General features: G+C 43.8%; 1 protein-coding gene across 1 annotated transcript; it reads left to right on the top strand.

The window, feature by feature from the left end:
• The first annotated feature begins 4,675 nt into the window (after positions 1 to 4,675).
• Positions 4,676 to 5,273, top strand: LOC111694452. Its single transcript, XM_023462764.1, has 3 exons — positions 4,676 to 4,717; positions 4,800 to 4,994; positions 5,068 to 5,273. The coding sequence occupies exons 1-3, from the start codon at positions 4,676 to 4,678 to the stop codon at positions 5,257 to 5,259; spliced, it is 429 nt and encodes a 142-aa protein (XP_023318532.1). The 3' UTR covers positions 5,260 to 5,273.
• Positions 5,274 to 16,640: the final 11,367 nt, after the last annotated feature.

Raw genomic sequence — 16,640 nt, 5'->3', positions numbered from 1 at the left:
GGGGCGCACCACACTCAGAAATTGGTCCAGGATGGATAGACGAGCGGCGCGGGCGAGAAAGGAAGATCGGCAGTAGCGGCGGCGGCGGCAGCATCAGCGGCGTCGTCGCGGTTGCCACGGTGACCGGCATTGATTACTCCTCCCTCTCCTGACGCTGCTGCTCCCCCTCTCGTGTCGCTGCTGCTGTTCGCAGCACCCACTACCACCACCACCACCACCACCACCAACACCATCACCAGGCACCAGGCACCCTGAACCCTTACTACTACTACTTCTACTGCTGCTGCTGCTGCTGCTACTTTACTATACTACTGCCGGCGCTGTTGCTCCTGCTGCTGCTGCTACTACTGCCTATGTACTACTACTGCTTTATACGTACTACTACTAGTTCTACTAGCTGAGACTATATTCCCGTGTGCTTATGTGTGTGTGTGTGTATTATATCTCGACACAACGCCTCGCCACCGCCACCGCTGCGTTTACCTCTATCTCATCTGCATCTTTCCGGGTAGGGGGCCCACTAGCTGTGTCCTCGAGGCACATCAATCTGGCGGCGTATCTCCCGCGCTTAACGCTCTTTCGGCTTTTAATGCCTTTCTCAACAACCTCGACTCTCGCGAGTCTTGTTAATGATATCCTGGCGCGCGCGCGCCCTTTCGTGGTCCAGCTGTGTGCGATTACGATATTGGGCAGCTTACGTTTTGGCACTGTCGCGACGTTTAGAGGAAATGCCTCGTGCAAGCTCTCGCAAGCTCTCGCATAAATATTCGCTCGAGATTCCTTTCTTTGACTCCGTATGCTCGTACGACTGTATGTGTGTATGTGTGTGTATTATATTGGTTATAGGCAATTTTTGTTCGAGCTCCTTTGTATAACTACGACGCGCGTGCGAAGGGGGGCAGAGGTTCAGCAGCTTGATGCGAGAGACTTTGTCGCATCCGGCTTTCCACCGCCACACGCGCGCGTTCCGAGCTTTTCTCCGTGTGTGATTTTCGTTCCCTCGCGGCTACCGCGTGCATCGCGTCGTGACTCCCTTTTTCTCCGCTTAGATCCTCTTCGTTGCCTTTTTCGATTGTTTTTTCCGCGCATATTTCCTTCTTCCCCACCCGGTTTCGGCGCGGGTAAGCTTTTTTTTCAAGTATTTACCCGCGATTTTGCTCCCGCGGCTATACAGCGACGGTGCGGTGGCGTACCCCCACGTCTGCTTTACGCGCTTCATCCGGTTTTCGTGTATATTTTTTGTCGCGAAGTGCGGTATACGTATACAATACGCGGTCTCGCGCGACGGCACGGCGGGCCCCCCTCTCTCTCTCTCTCTTTATCCGCTCGCATCTACGTACTTTTTATCTCATCCTCCTGTTCATCTGTAAAACTCGCGTCAACCCCTCCTCCCTCTCTTTCGAGACTTTGACTTATGCCTATCTTTTTATCCAGTTCTTTATTTTTCTCTCCTTCTATACTTCTACCCACTATTTCGCGCTTACACGCATAAACTCGCACGGCACATACATACATATACCGCAGGTATACATACTCAAAATAACTTAGGATGCCTTTGCCGCTCGGTGTATAACGTATACCTATGGGTGTATATACGTTCTCCTCTAATCCCCGCATTTCTTTATTTCCGTCTTCATCCTTCTTTACGGTTCTACTTTCCATCGAATCATTTCCCCCCTCCTCCTCCTCTTCTTCTTTCTTTTTAGTCACTTGGATACGTATATAGGTATAGCACATATACATATATTTTATAACTTCTTGCCTCTTTTTTTTCTACCTATTTTTCCGTGACGCCTTTTTTTTTGTTGTACCACGTAATATACGTTTTTCACTTTCAACTTTTCTCTTTTTCGCCAACCCTAAAACTTTTTCATTTATTTCGCGCTGTATACCCTCTCTTTCTCTCTCTTCTCTCCGCCCCAGCACACTTTCTTCCGCACCATCTCATTTTCTCTCTTTCCATTTTTCTATCTTTTCCCTTTTTTTTGCTTCGTCTTCTTCTTTTTTCGTTACTCGCAGTTTCGTTACTGCAACTCGTCGACGAGATACCGTTTTCTTGTTTCCCTCGCTTGGCTTTCTAATTCTTTGAATACTCTTTTGACATTTTATTATTTTTCTCACAAACAGTCACGTACCTGTGAGGTTTTGTAACTTTTTGTTTCTGTAATCTTCGAAGCCGATCAGATTTGCCATGAATTAGTCGATCGGTTTGATTTATCAATCGTGGCAACAGTTTTTGACAAGTTGTAGCTCGTTTTGCACCAAAAAAAAGCTCGGTTCGATGATTTTTCCATCGTGCAAAATCACTCGTCTTTTATTCCTACCCTTTTTCCGTTGATATCTCGCGAAATTTCCCGCAATTTTCACATTTAGTTTTGTATGCCAGCTGCAAAGGATAGCGGCATGAAAAGTCTATAATAGGAAATTGCCTTTCGCACGCTTATCCTCCCTCGAGCCTTGCAGTGTTGCGTAGTGTATGTATACGTGTGTGTGTATGTATAGCAACATCCTGATCGGTTGTAAAGGTACACATAAGAGCGAGAAAAATAAAAAAGAAATAGGAGTGCGCGGGTACGTAAAAGAAAGGAAAAAGAAAATACTCTATCCGTACGTGAGACTCGTACGACATCAATCTCATTTCGGTTCACTTTTCCTCTCTCTATCTGCCTCTTTCTCTCGCCAGATCTCGATGCTTTTCTTGTTTTCTCTTACCCATAAATACGTATACATATTATATACCGTCGCGTTTGATTTGCACGTATATTGCCGCTGCTCGCAAGCTGTATTATACGTATACTGCACTAACGCAGCCGCAGCTTCCGCAAGCTCATTTCTTTGTGTGTTCTTTTTTTACTTTTTCTTTGTTTTTCGTACTTTCGTTCGAGCACGTTATAGCCGGCTCGTGCATGGCTTGACCCAATTTCAATTCCCGTCATTTTCGGTTTCGTGTAGAAGAGCACGCGAGACGCGCCGCGTCAACGGACGAAAAAGCCCCGGCGCGAGGGAACGGGGAGCGACAACGGCGACGACGACTACATCGAGTTGTGCTCGCGTAAACCTCGATAATGAGGAAACGCCACTTGCATTCGTTTTGCCGACTGCTGTTATTCCGCCACATCGAGTCGACGCGTGTGAAATGTGCAACGAGCCTCGATCATCTCTGTGTTTATTCGCGGTTTTTGTTATAATTCGTCGCCTCGCGTTGATATATAATAAAAAGAAAATCTTTATACATATAGATCAGTGATATTTTCAGTGGTATTTATAAGTGGGATTGGTTTCAACCTTAGATGCAAAAGTCTTAGTTGGGTATAATAAAAATAATTTTTCGCGAGTTTCCAATACAATACACGACGATTTACAATTAATGGCTTAATACTTTTTGCTTTATAACTTATGCGACTAGCTTTATGGTTTTAATTACATGATTACGTTTTCCGCACACTCGCCATCTAGCGGTAATCATCAAAACAATGACTTGTCGACAGCTTCTAAATATCGGCATGCGGCGCATGAAGTCACGTATTGTAGTAAAGCTCTTAAAAAAGTATCAGATGATACAACCTCGTGACGAAAGAATGAATCCCTTTTGCGTATTCAAGGTATATTACATTACTAAACGCGTTGCATTGATACGCCGCATAAACAGCTGAGCTACGGATATAGCCTCCGTAAGCTTGCGATGACCACACGCGAACAGCTTAAGCACCCACGTACGCACATTTAACCCGTCAAGTGTTGAGTATTGCTTTGTAAGTTCTACTCTTGATCGTTGGAGTTTGCACAGTGCGGAGGACACGAATTGGTGATCGCCTCCAGGTTAATATCAATTACAATCGAATGGAGTTAGTGTGCATTGCACATGCCTGTATAAGCGCCTGTGATTCCGATATTTAAATTATAACTTTTCATGACAATTAGTTGCAAAGATCAGTTGACATACAGTATTAGAATAAATTCGAGTCACGATCGCGATTTTTTATTTCCTCCGAGCATATGTTGCATAGCGTTTATATCACAGAGCAGAAGCTACAGCTGGCCTCGCATCTTCGCATTTAGTCAGCTGCTCGCGGGCGTCGCTCGACACGTCGACGCGAACGTAATCGAGTCGAGTGATCGCGCGCGAACATTTCCCAACTCGACTCTCGGAGTCATTCGTCTTATATAATAAATACTTAGATCTCAAATCCTTATGCAATAATTAGCCCAAATAAACCCAAGTAGGAGTTTGCCCAGAATCGGTTTACATTTATTTAAGAATCGACGATTTTGATGGTTTTTTTGCCGAAACCCGGCAGAAATTTCATAAAAAATAAATCTAATATAGTAAGGCGGCAAATTTTGTCTGTGCCAATTTTTTCCGAGGCTTAAAATATGAAAAAAAGGCAATTCTAAGCGAAACGAAATTTCGTCCTTTTGGATGTTAATGGGTTAATTTATTTTGATATCAAAGATGTTTTGCGATGTACGTTTTTGCACGACTCATTTTATTTTATTTTTCATTTTTTACTTTTAATGTGTTTTGCACGACTCAACAGGTCATTTCATTTTTTAATGTCAGCATTTGGGAAATTCAATTAAAAAAGCTAGATGTTTCAGATAGCATTTTTAGATCGCAAGTTTAGTCGCACGAAAAATAAACAAATAAACATTTAGTCTACAAAAAATTCGAATCATGAAGTTCACCATTGCTTTGGTCGCGTTATTCCTGGTCTGCGTAAGCACAAACTCACTAGAGTCGTCACGAGGTATTCAAAATTAATCTTTCACACTATTCATGAGATAAACATTTTTCGCAGGCAGCGCAAGCTCGAGCAGTCGAAGACGATGACAAGGAACAGTTGCACGTCTTCGTCGACCATCTGGAAGCTACCGTAAAGCCAGCCCTGACCAAGACCTACCACGAAGTCGAGAAAATTAAATCAGACATGGAAAATGCAAAAAAAGAGACCATCAAAATCTTGGACGTTCATGAAGAAGACGTGATCGCTTCAGTAAAAAACTTTTTTTTCTATTATAACGCTTCAGATCTGTGTATGAAATTTTTCTCAATTGCGTACAATTTAGTTACATCCGGTCGGATCTATAGAAATGCAAACCTTAGTCGACAGATTGAAGATAGATTGGGATGATCAGTTCGCTTGCGAGTCTAAGATGATCCAAGAAGTGTTTAAGTGCGGTGCTATCATGGATGTCCATTATCAATGCATGGAAGTTAAATCGTCGAAATCCCTGCAGACCTTGAACCAGGCCCTCTAGATGCTCAACAATACCTTCGTCGTCATTGACCATCAGGCCGAAATAGCTGAAAAATGCGCCGACGACTACATCCTCTCGACATCGTTTAACTTAACCGAGTGCTTGACCAAGGTAAGGATAAAAGTTGTTGAAGACGGTTTGTTTGGAGCAGTTGTTTACTTGTTTATTTTAAAAATCGTGGTAAATATTTTCAGGCTAAATTTGCCGTCGACAAACAACTGAAAGATCTCGAACAACTCAATTTGTTGAAGTTTAAAGATCAATATCATCAATTGTTGAAAGAATTAGAAGAGTGTCAACCACCAGAAAAAACTTGGGAAGACTTTATCGCCCGTTTGAGATTAGTAGGGAATACTGTCAAAAATTGCCTTCTCAATTCGTCGAACAAAAAAAAGGTTGAGTAAAATGAATCTGATTTTGGTTAGAAGCTAAGCAAAATAATAATAAAAGTTGTCAAATGTAGACATTATTTTCATTGGTTTTTCAGCTAAAGGCCATCAATTTAGATTTATTTTTTAATGCATTCTTTTTTTAAGAAACGATCCAATAACTTTGGCGCAAGCGCGCATGCAGAGTCAAATATATCGTCTGAGTTTTTTTTGTATTTCTTTTGTGTTTTCATTCGCAGTTGACACTTAACATAACCCCAAAGTGCTCCCAGGACTGTTGCAGGTGCCGAATTCCATCCGTTTCGTCTGGCGAAACGGACCCGTTTCTGCCAACGAAACGATACTTCTATCAGTGTGTGCAACAGCGTTGTCACTTGTATATCTATATGTATAAATTCGTCGCATTCGGCAGGATCGATCGGAATCCTCGCGTAATCCGCGTATACCGTGCGCAGTGCATAAATGTGTGCGAGTGTTTATATACGTAAAAGTGCAACAACAGTTGTAACGAGACTCGTCGTTTCCGCATTTTTGCCTGTGCGAGTGCGTACGCACCGTGTGCGTAAACGGCTCGTGTAATTGTTTCGAGTACATAGCGACTCGCGTACATACACGCATACGCATACCCCGAACGTTCGTTGGTGCATTTCGTAAGTGTGTGCGTGTATGCACGTTCGCGTAGCGTCCTCCTGCCCTCGTTACGTATAGGCGTACGCACACACATACATACATACATATGTGTACGAGCAGCTTACGTGCGCTCATGTTCCGGCTTCTGTCGTCGACCTATACACACGTTGGTGTGTGCACGCGAGAGAGAAGAGTGCGTAAGAGTGCGAGTGTGTGTGTGTGCAGTGCACTATGCGCACGCACGCTCGCTGCACTTGGCACCTATATACCCCCATACGTAGTTACGCGCGAGCGAGAGAAAAAGAGAGGCGGAGAGCGCACGAACGAACGGGAATCTAAATACGACTGATTCTTCGTGTTATCCTGAGATTCGAGACGACAATATTTTCTTTTGTCCGAATCTGATAAAAGAGGATAATACGAATTAATTTTTGCTCGAGAAACGAGAATGAAAAATCGTTGAAATCAGTTGGAGACACACACCACACCGTTGGTATCGCGCATCATGGTTCTTCGTCAGCTCGGCCGCTTGTTATACGCATATAAAAGACCTTGCGATGTTATACATGCTCAACTTATCTCGCTCCTCTTCCAGCTGAAGGGCAGCATCACAAGTGTCCGTGTGATCGTGCTCGCTCTCCGCGTGACTGCATTATAACTTGCACATTTGTATTCGAATTAATAATCGTCGATCATACCGATCTCGTTCGTTTTTGCTGCCCTGCGCGTATGAGTGTGTACGCGGCGCGCATGTATGGGTATTCATTTGTGCCGGATCGTAATTTTGTGTTGCATACATACACGAGCGTTATATACGCAGAAAAGAGCATAATTATAAATGATCATTGAAGAAGCAGCAGCAGCGATGTGCCCTCCGCGAATCGCTGCCACGTGTGGCTCGAGTACCTACACTCGGAAAATTGATGATGCGAGCTATAGCTGCAGCAGAGGGGCATGCATCGCGGAATCGAGACTTTGATATACACAATCAACCCGAGCCACTCTCTTGACATACGCGAATTGGTGGGTACAGATCTTTAAATAAAATTGTTTACTCGATTATTCTCTGCGTAAGTTTTTTTTTCTTTACTCTCTGTCTCTCTCTATCTTTTTCCGTCCTTCTTTCTGGCTCGGTCGAAAAGACTTTGCCGGTGCTGCTGCCGCTGCGCAAGGGGTCGTCGCTCGCTGGATAAAGAGAGCGTTAACCTCACTCCCTGAAAGAGGAATCGCGAGTATCTGTGCCTTGCCTTACCGCCATGCCTCCGTGTGCTTTTATATATTATTATTATTATATACCTACGTATAGATGCACAAGTACGGCGCGTCTACGTGCTCATGCGTATACAGCATATATACACAAAGCTCGGGTGTATTCACGTACATATAACCATGGAAAAAAATCGTTGCATCAGATCGTTGGCGCAAGAAAAAAAAAATAAGGCGATTGTCTCGATCGAGCTGTCGACGTGTTTAGCGCGCGCGCGCCAAACAAGACGCTGCGTGGCGCTATACATACTTAGCGAGCCATCCACCCATCGATTAAACACAGCGCAAATTTGGATACGTAAAGTCCGAAATTTTCCAATTGTCGAGATGAAAAGCGGGCGAGGGGAAGGCGCGCGCATTATGGTTCAACTTTTCGTCGGATCGATTTGCCACTTTGACGTGAACACACACACACACACAGGCTGCAGCTTCGTTGGTGCGCAGGCTTTCTCTCTCTCTCTCTCTCGCTCTTTCACTCTCAACCCCTCGCCTGTTAGACATTTTTTTTTCGCGTGAGCTTTTTTTCGACTACACACAGACGCGCGCGCGGTTTTTTGTTTGAATTTTTCCCTGGCTATATGCTACTCTCACTGCTACTGCTATATAGTACTCTGTGATGTCTGTGCGTGGAAAACGCATCAAAGCTGTACCGGCGCGCAGTACAGAGCTCTGTACCACGATATAGAGCACACGTATAGTGCATCGACGAAGCTCGGCCCTTTTTCCTCTCTCTCTATCTCTCTCTTTTTCTTTTTCCTACTATATATTTTTTGTGCTCGAGCTTGCAGCGTATATAACGTATATTTCTCCTGCGTCGTTTTTCCTATAACATATGTGTAATGCACATATGGGTGCACGTGTATGTATGCGTGTATATATAGCCCCGGAGTGTCGTGGACAGCTATGCGCGCCGCGCGTCGTCTAGCACCATATAACGCAAGTGCGGATCTCTCCGCATTCTCCACCAGCGTTAATTCCGTTCGTTTTATCCAGCTTCGAGTGTTTTGCCTTTTTTTACTTTATTGTAAATATATAGGTGTGTGTAAGTGTCCGTTGGGTTCTTTCTCTCTTACGCGCGTGCCGTCGACGCGCCATCGACGCGCCAGCCAAAGTGTATGAGAAGCTTTTTTTTGTCATTCTTCGTTCCTGACGGTGTATATATTGTGAGTTTATTTACAGCAAATCCGAATGTTTTTATCATTTTCCACGAGCCCGATGCAAATCGATACGTAAAAATTCTTTGCGAAAATCCCGCGGCTAGCAGGCATATCGCGTGTGTGCTCTGCTGCAGCCCGCGGGGGTTAACTCGTTGTCGCTTAGTATTTTTTTCATTTAGTGCTTTTCAAAGGGTTCATATATGCGTCTACATGGACGATGAAATGTTTGTGCACGTACGCGTATCCACGCGTGACCGAGCCCGATCGCACATACAGCTATATGCGGTCCATAACCGTGTACTGCTACTGCTGGTTTCGTTTGCACTCGTTTACGCGTTCATACATAGCCGACGCTACTGCTGCTACTGTGTGCAGCAGAGGGCCAAGCCCACCCCCGATCTCCTTCCTTTTTTTTTCTTCTCTTTATTTTGCCTTTGTCAATCTCTCTAACTCCGGAGCAGTTGGCACGAGAAGCAAATCGATGAATTCGTGAGGCCGAAAAGTTTACTTTGCGAGAAAGAGAGAGAGATCGAAGCGTATCGTAGGATGGCTGCGCCGATCTTTTGATTCGGATTCGAGGTAACGATCACGAGATGCATCAACAATTAAACGGATTTTTGAACTCCATCGAAACGAACTTCTTCCAAAAATTCCATCTGACTCGATGAATTCACGAATTATAGTGTCGTAACAACAAGGACAAGTTATTTTTGCTGATTGAATGCCCAGCGAGACATGTGTGTGTGCGACTTTGGGAGCGAGGAACAAGAAAAAGATGAGTAATTTTTCAACTTTTTCGCTTCGGACTTTCGAGATTTTCAATTATACTCGCGTACGAGCGTAAAAAAAATGTGCGAAACGCCGCCACGCGTGTCGGGCTCGTTCATTGACCAACATAATTTACGTTTATAATTGTCCCCGCGCGATAATCCTGTCGAGTTCATCATAATTAAAGGAAAGAAAAAAAAAGCATCGCGTCGACCGGTAAAAATAAATTGTCCTGCGAGCAGCGTAAGTGATGAGCTCGAGGAGTCACGATGCATAGCCAGCTCACACATACATACACACACACACACACACACACACACACACACACACAACGAAGTCCTTGACCTGCGACAATTCCAGGTCATCTCCGAAAGACAGATAAACTGGTCACACTGGGCTCTCTGCTGCCGTCTGCTGTGGCTGCCGCCACTGACAGAGGGAAAAGAGAGACGCGCACAGACACGCTGACGATCAAGAATTGTAAAAAAAAAAAGGAGGGAGAGGGGAGGAGAGGGAAGAGACACCGAACACGCGCGCTTGCATATGTACGAGCGAGATTTCAGACGCGCTATATATCGCCTGCGAGCTGCCTCGTTTGCGTCTCACACACTCGTGTACGCGCACACGCACACACACGCGCTTCACTGCAGTTTCATATGCGCGCGTGTGTGTGTGTACGCAGAGGCATAGCAAGCCTTTATAGGTATAAAAGAAAGATCATCATTGGATGTTTCCTGTGACTCGTCGCGCGCGTCTTATCTGACACAATTAAAGACTCGCGCGCGCGCGAGAGCCGAGGCAAGTCGGGCCAGGCACGTCGACTTCGTATGTGTGCTACTGCTTACTGTCGCAGCAGCATCAGCAGCACACTACTTGCGGATCGTAATAATGCCAGCTCGTCGATGTTGCGCGTTTATGCAGCTCGCAAGTTCGCTCGCACTTTGTGTGTGTGTGTGTGTGTGTGTGTGTGTGTACTTTACAACTGCGCGTGTGCTCGCGAAGAGTTAATTTCCTACCACGCTCAGACTCTTGGGGGCTGTTCGTGCTGCGGTGTGTTTGTGTGCGCTTGTGCATGGCTTCTCAGAGTGATTTCGTTACTGATATACTTGGATATAATGTATGTAAGAGCACTGCCTCGTGCGAGCTTGAGCTCGTTGCCTGCCTTGGGCCTGAATTTTTCGGATTTTTTTTCCTCGTCGTGCGTACGTACGAGGACTCGAAGTTGAATATTTTCATCGAATTTTTTTTCTCTCTTAATAATGTCAGCGAGTACATGATATTTCTAAAGTTAGAAAATGTTTGCATTTTTAGTCACTACATACCCTCGAGCTATCGTTAATGATTATGGAAGTCTTGAAAAAAAAAAAAAAATAATCACCGACGCGTGAATCATTTCCGAGGATCGAGAAAACGTTTTTATAATTGGAAAAGCTTAAAAAAGCTTCGCGTATGTAAAAATGTACGCGAAACGGAAATTTTCGCGATACGTGGTGTAGAAAAAAGACTCGTCATCTTGTATTTATATTATTTCGATCGAGTTTGACTTCAGACCGAGATTATACTGCCGATGACATTGCTCGAGGTCGAGAAGAACATATCTATATCGAACTTTTTGATAGATCACTTTTTTTTGGACACCGAGACGAGTCTAGACGCTACATTTCATAAACAATGTAATTCACGATGATCCTTCGGAGTGAGAACAATAAGTATTTGCTGAGAGGTAACATGAAATGACATTTTTTTTCTTTATGGCTAATTCAATTTATGGTAGAAGCATAAATCGAGTAACTGCATTTATTTCTATCGATTTTCATTTCTATACTTTTCTACCAAGACGATATTTTATGAATCGTAGCATAATTTTTTTTTTCAAAATAATTCCATTAGTACGGCCAAGTAATAAGTGACAGTGGAAACAGCGATTTGTAGATTTACATTGCGCTTAACCTTGCGGATCATGCGTTACAAGTAAACGTGCATACGTACCGAACTTTCAGGGTCTTTACCGGGACGACGATGATGATGCGTCGATGACGAAACAACGAGAGCCACGAGATGGTGTTAGGTCGAAAAGATCGCGTGTACTTGTATAGAAAAAAAAAGAAGAAGCCGCACAGTAATATTACGAATTTAAAGCGCGTCAGTTTCGCGAGAAAGAAATACGAGCGCTCGAACGTGTACGTAACATATATATAGCTTGCGCGCTCTACTGGTGCTTTTTTTTCTCTCTCTCTCTCTCTTTCTGTAATTATCTGCTACGCTCTTATCGCGCCGAGTGTCGAAGATAAAGCATTTCATTATGACCATTAATTGTCGCGACTCGGTAGTACGCGAGCGCGCCGAGAGAATTAGCAGCTTTCGAGCCCGCGATCGCAGCTAGTGCGTCATTATGTATACATGGCCGCGCGCGCAATTGTTTCAATCTATGCGCCTGCCCAGCTCTTGCTATCGAGAGAATTTACTCTCTCGCATCGGGTAAAAACCCCGAATTAGCGCAATTTATACATGGGATTTTTGGCGATATAATTCGTGTATGTATATAAATCAATTGACGAAAGTATTCGCTAATTTCATAATCGCGGCGCTGACATGTTCGACGAGACGTAGTAAAATCCTTGATGGTTTGTGCAAGATTTTGGTTTGGAATGTGCGCGCAATCTGCACCTAACCCGCACGCGCGAGCGGCAAAGAATGCACGTATGCAAAATTAGTTTCTCATAATAGAATCCGTTAATCGTCTAACGTAAATCGCACAACCGAAGGATCGCGCGCAGCATTAGACATTTTACGATAGTCGAGTCTGTGTGCGCGCGCGCGTGTGTGAAGGCCTTTTCCGCGATTCAAGAAATACATGCCCATCGTGGCAACAGTTTTATAAGCGCGTGCCTAGCGATGGATTTTTATTTGCGCTTTTATGCATCGTTAATAATTTGTTTTAGTTTGCTATAATTCGTGCGGCAGCAGTAACAACTCATTAAATTTTTTCGATTATAATTTCGACAATCGTGAGCGCCTGGACTAATTGAATATTCATCGGGGAAAAAATCGAGTTTATCATACCGAAAGATACATTGCATTTTCCATTGTTCGATCGACGCACCAGTATATATATATGTATGCCGTATATGTGAGTGCACTGCGCAACGAATGCTCGTATATAAATAATATACATACAAATATATCTGTTCTTATCGTGTTTAAGCTAATTGACGTGACCTGATCACGAGCATTGAAAGTATCGATTCGAGTGTTATAAACTGCGACTCACAGATGCGCGATTATATTATTATACGAGTACGTCGCAGTTGCAAAAAATAAATAAATAAATAATAGAATAGAATAAATAAATGACTCGTCCCTAAGTCGTAGCGATTTTCGTCGCGTACTTAGTTTTTTTCTCTCTTCTCGATCGAGTTTCGATCGGTGCCACTCGACGGGTGACGACTGCCATATAATATGTGTGTTATAATAGCGAGACGAAATCATTTTTTACTGCTTTTCTTTGCTCGTTTGCGCTGCATTACACATGCATAGCTGGACTTGCGCGTGCGCACACAAACACACACACACACTGGTGACCCTACTACTACGTACGATACTAAAGCACCGAAAGCTGCTGCAAGTGCGCTTACTCGTGTGTTGTGCCACACCACACTGCACTTTACACACATATTTATAGCAATGTAATATATATATAGATGTACAATGTACATAGGTATATATAGTGTAACGTAATGTGCGCTCGCTGGCGCGTGTACGGCGGTATATGTACAGCAGTTTCGCTAGCCAATTCGTGAGAGACCACTTAGCTAATGAACCGGGGCCAGTTTTTCTTATTACATACACGAGCGCATTTATAGATTTACAATGTAAAGTGAGAGTCGAAATGGAGCCGATAATAACTTTCGGAGAATTCAAAAGTATCGCACCTACATTATGGATATAAACGCAATTGTGCAGATGCTGTTCGAAGGATACATATTTAAGGAACGTATGGAATTAACGAAATGGAGCAAAATATCAGTTGAACTTTGTATTCTATACGCGAATTTCAAAAGATTTCAGTTCCGAGTTGGAACTCATTGATTTTTCTTCATGCGTAAGCATTGAATACGATGACTACGCGACTACGCAGTCGCGCACGCTCGGCAGAGTTTTAAAAATCTCGAACGCGCCGATAATACTCGCGCGAGACCGAAAGTATTTTTAAAGGGCCTATTACGGTTTACGAGTCTTTCTTTCCCGTGGGTTATTTTTTTTCTCTTTTTTGGTTTCGCTTCTCGAGGGCGGGAGGAAAAAAAGTTCACTCTTCACTCGAGCGAAGCATAATTTTAATGCGAAAATTGAGGATTGTACACAACACGTCAGCTTGGCATTAAACGCAGTACATTTACGAGTGAATCGCGAAACTTACGGGGGTAATTTTTCATCGCGCGCTGCCACTCGACTTTCAAGTACCAACGATAATTGTCAAGCGTACATGTATAAATTAGCGGCAGAGAAATAACGAGCGCATTGCAGATATTCATTGACTCGCGTAAAAGGGCAATCGATCGGATCTCGGATGATTGTATGAGCGAGGTATTATAATATAGAATTTAAGCTCTATTTTCTCAATGAAAATGCTGGAAAGATATTACTCGGCTCTCGATGATCGTGTGCTGTGCGGTATAAGAGAGTCTCTTTCCCTTGGCGATGTATACGGCAATTCACTCTCGGCAAAAGTGCATACATACATACGTGCACATGCACATTTGCAGCAGCAGCAGCAGCAGCAACGGCAGCAGCGAAGTCTCGGTCGTGTATATGCAAGCGATACTCGATTTTGCGCACGGCCCTGGGAGAGAATGCCAATGTGCTCGTGTCTCTGTGTGTGTATATAGAGAGAAACCGACACACACAGATATGTTTGTGTATATATATATATATAAATGCACATACACATCTCACACAACATTGTAGAGCACAGCAATGGCAGCGGGAGCAGAAGCAGCAGTGGCAGCAGCAGCAGACAACGAGCAGTGCCTTGGGACGAGAGCGCGAGAAAGACAGAGACATACACACAGACAACACGCAGCAGCACGGCCTGGTGGTGAAGAAACTGCAAAAGAGAGACGGAGAGAGAATAGGCACGCGCGCGTTCTCGACGACAACGAACTGCAGCAGCGACAGCGGCGGAGGAGGTCGAGCGAAAGGAAAAAAACTCCGCAGAGACGTGTGCGTCGAAAAAAAAGAGAGGAATAAAGAGAACAAAAAAATATAAAAAAAAAACAACAGGAGACGAGAAAAAGACTATAGGAAGCACAAATCGCGCAAAACAAAACACGTGTATAAACGCGTGTATAGGTATATTGTGTATGTGTATGTATGAGAGACTGCATGTGCAATGATCACGACGACGACGACGATGCAGAAAGGTATAAACCAGGATCGCGATACTACGTAGCGAGAGCGTATATATATGCAAAAATTAAATGTGCAGAAGCCGAGGAAGAAAATAGAGTTGCTTTTCTGGATGAATTTGAAAGACGCGGAGCAGTAGCAGCGGGGCAGATAAATAAAACGTGCACATACACATAGAGCAGCTTCGAGACGGCGAAGAACGCAGGAAGTGCCGATATGCGTACATAGAAAGAAGAAAAAAATTTTTTTTCAACCGAAGAAGGAGTCGAGAAAGAAGAAGACGACGAAGAATCAAAGGAGAGGAGAAGATCACACAAAAGCTGCGGATGGATGTGTATATATACGCACACACAATAGTTCTGCCGCGCCTCCAATATATATCCCGGCACAAGAAGAGCTCTATACTCTCCTTTCGATATTCGCGGTATATATTGGCTTGTAATTTCGTTTCGCTGGTCCGCATCGTCGCGTCGTTGATATTATTACATCTTCGTGCGTGTTTAATATATAAATACGAAAAAATAGAGGGCGTTCGAGTATTGGTCATGACGCACATTTGACTAATTTTTCTAATGACCAAAAAATAACCATTTAAAATGTTCAATAATTCATGACCACTTAGGTTGTTGACGACTATCTTTCTATCTCGAGTATGTTAACAATTTTGATCTCATGTTGAATGGCGTAAAAATGACATATTGACAGTTTTGAACACTTCGGACTGGGCAATTAGTCTCCACCACTAGATGGCGAGTATACCTTTAAATGTAAATCTGCAAGTGGCAAAGTAAAAATAATTATATAAGTCACAGAACTGTTTCAATGACAGAACGGCAGAGACTGCAATAATGACGATTAATATGCGTTATAATATGATGAAAAAAAAACTACAACTCGACACGTACGCATCTACAAGCATCAGCTACCCACCTATGCTTTTGCCGAATGAATTATTTTCTCTTTGCGATCCTGAAACGATACCTTACATTATATGCGCAGATGTGTATTGCTGCTGTCGAAACAACGGAGACAGCAGTTGCCGCGATTAGGAGTCGCGCGCGCCAAAAAAAGATCAGGAACTCTCTTAAGATACTTTTCGGCGCGAGTACCAAACCGGACATACACGTATAATCGTGTGCGAAATATAACAAGGAAAAAAAGAGGAATCAATAGGTACCGAATTCTATATGTCAAGTATACGCGAAACTCTGACTCGGCAAAATCACGGGGCCACTACCACGACATCGCGAAAAAGAGAAAAAGAAATTCAAGCTGGAGTATGTGCTGCTTAAATATCTTCGAGGAGCTTAACTAACGCGCCATAACCGAATAAACTCGGACACGCCAAATTTTTAATTTTTGTGATCGTCCCATTAAGTAAGTGCTTGGAGATACCAGGGCATATTATACGCTGTTTGTTGCTTTAAATGGGTGTCGAGGTCAGGGAAGGAGAAGAAGGCGAACGAGACGAGAGAAAAACAATCGATCGTGCGTCTAATCGATGACTGTCACGGATGAGGGGCAGAAAATCGATCGGCAGTTGTACGCGGCGCGGTGTGTGTATGTTGTGTGCGAGTAACCGAGCCGATCGCGTCCTTGCTTCGTCTTTCTCCCGTCTTACAGATACACCTCTTTTCTTTGCCCCACGCGCGCATTTATATATTATAAACACGGTCCTGCGCGAGACACCCCAGGCGCGATCGAGCGCAATGCACGACGTGAAAATAAGATATACACGTGCAATTCGAGCACACGCAAGGGTATA

This window comes from Trichogramma pretiosum, unplaced genomic scaffold (assembly GCF_000599845.2).
Source record: "Trichogramma pretiosum strain Unisexual culture from Peru unplaced genomic scaffold, Tpre_2.0 scaffold134, whole genome shotgun sequence".
Taxonomy (NCBI): domain Eukaryota; kingdom Metazoa; phylum Arthropoda; class Insecta; order Hymenoptera; family Trichogrammatidae; genus Trichogramma; species Trichogramma pretiosum.
This window is presented reverse-complemented; position numbering and strand designations above follow the sequence as displayed.

What these genes read in the sequence shown, in the direction of transcription:
- LOC111694452 (XM_023462764.1), top strand. Translation starts at nt 4,676, where the DNA reads ATGAAGTTCACCATTGCTTTGGTCGCGTTATTCCTGGTCTGC. An exon ending in TCGCGTTATTCCTGGTCTGC is followed by an intron (nt 4,718 to 4,799) that starts GTAAGCACAAAC and finishes CATTTTTCGCAG; the next exon opens with GCAGCGCAAGCTCGAGCAGT. An exon ending in AAGAAGACGTGATCGCTTCA is followed by an intron (nt 4,995 to 5,067) that starts GTAAAAAACTTT and finishes CGTACAATTTAG; the next exon opens with TTACATCCGGTCGGATCTAT.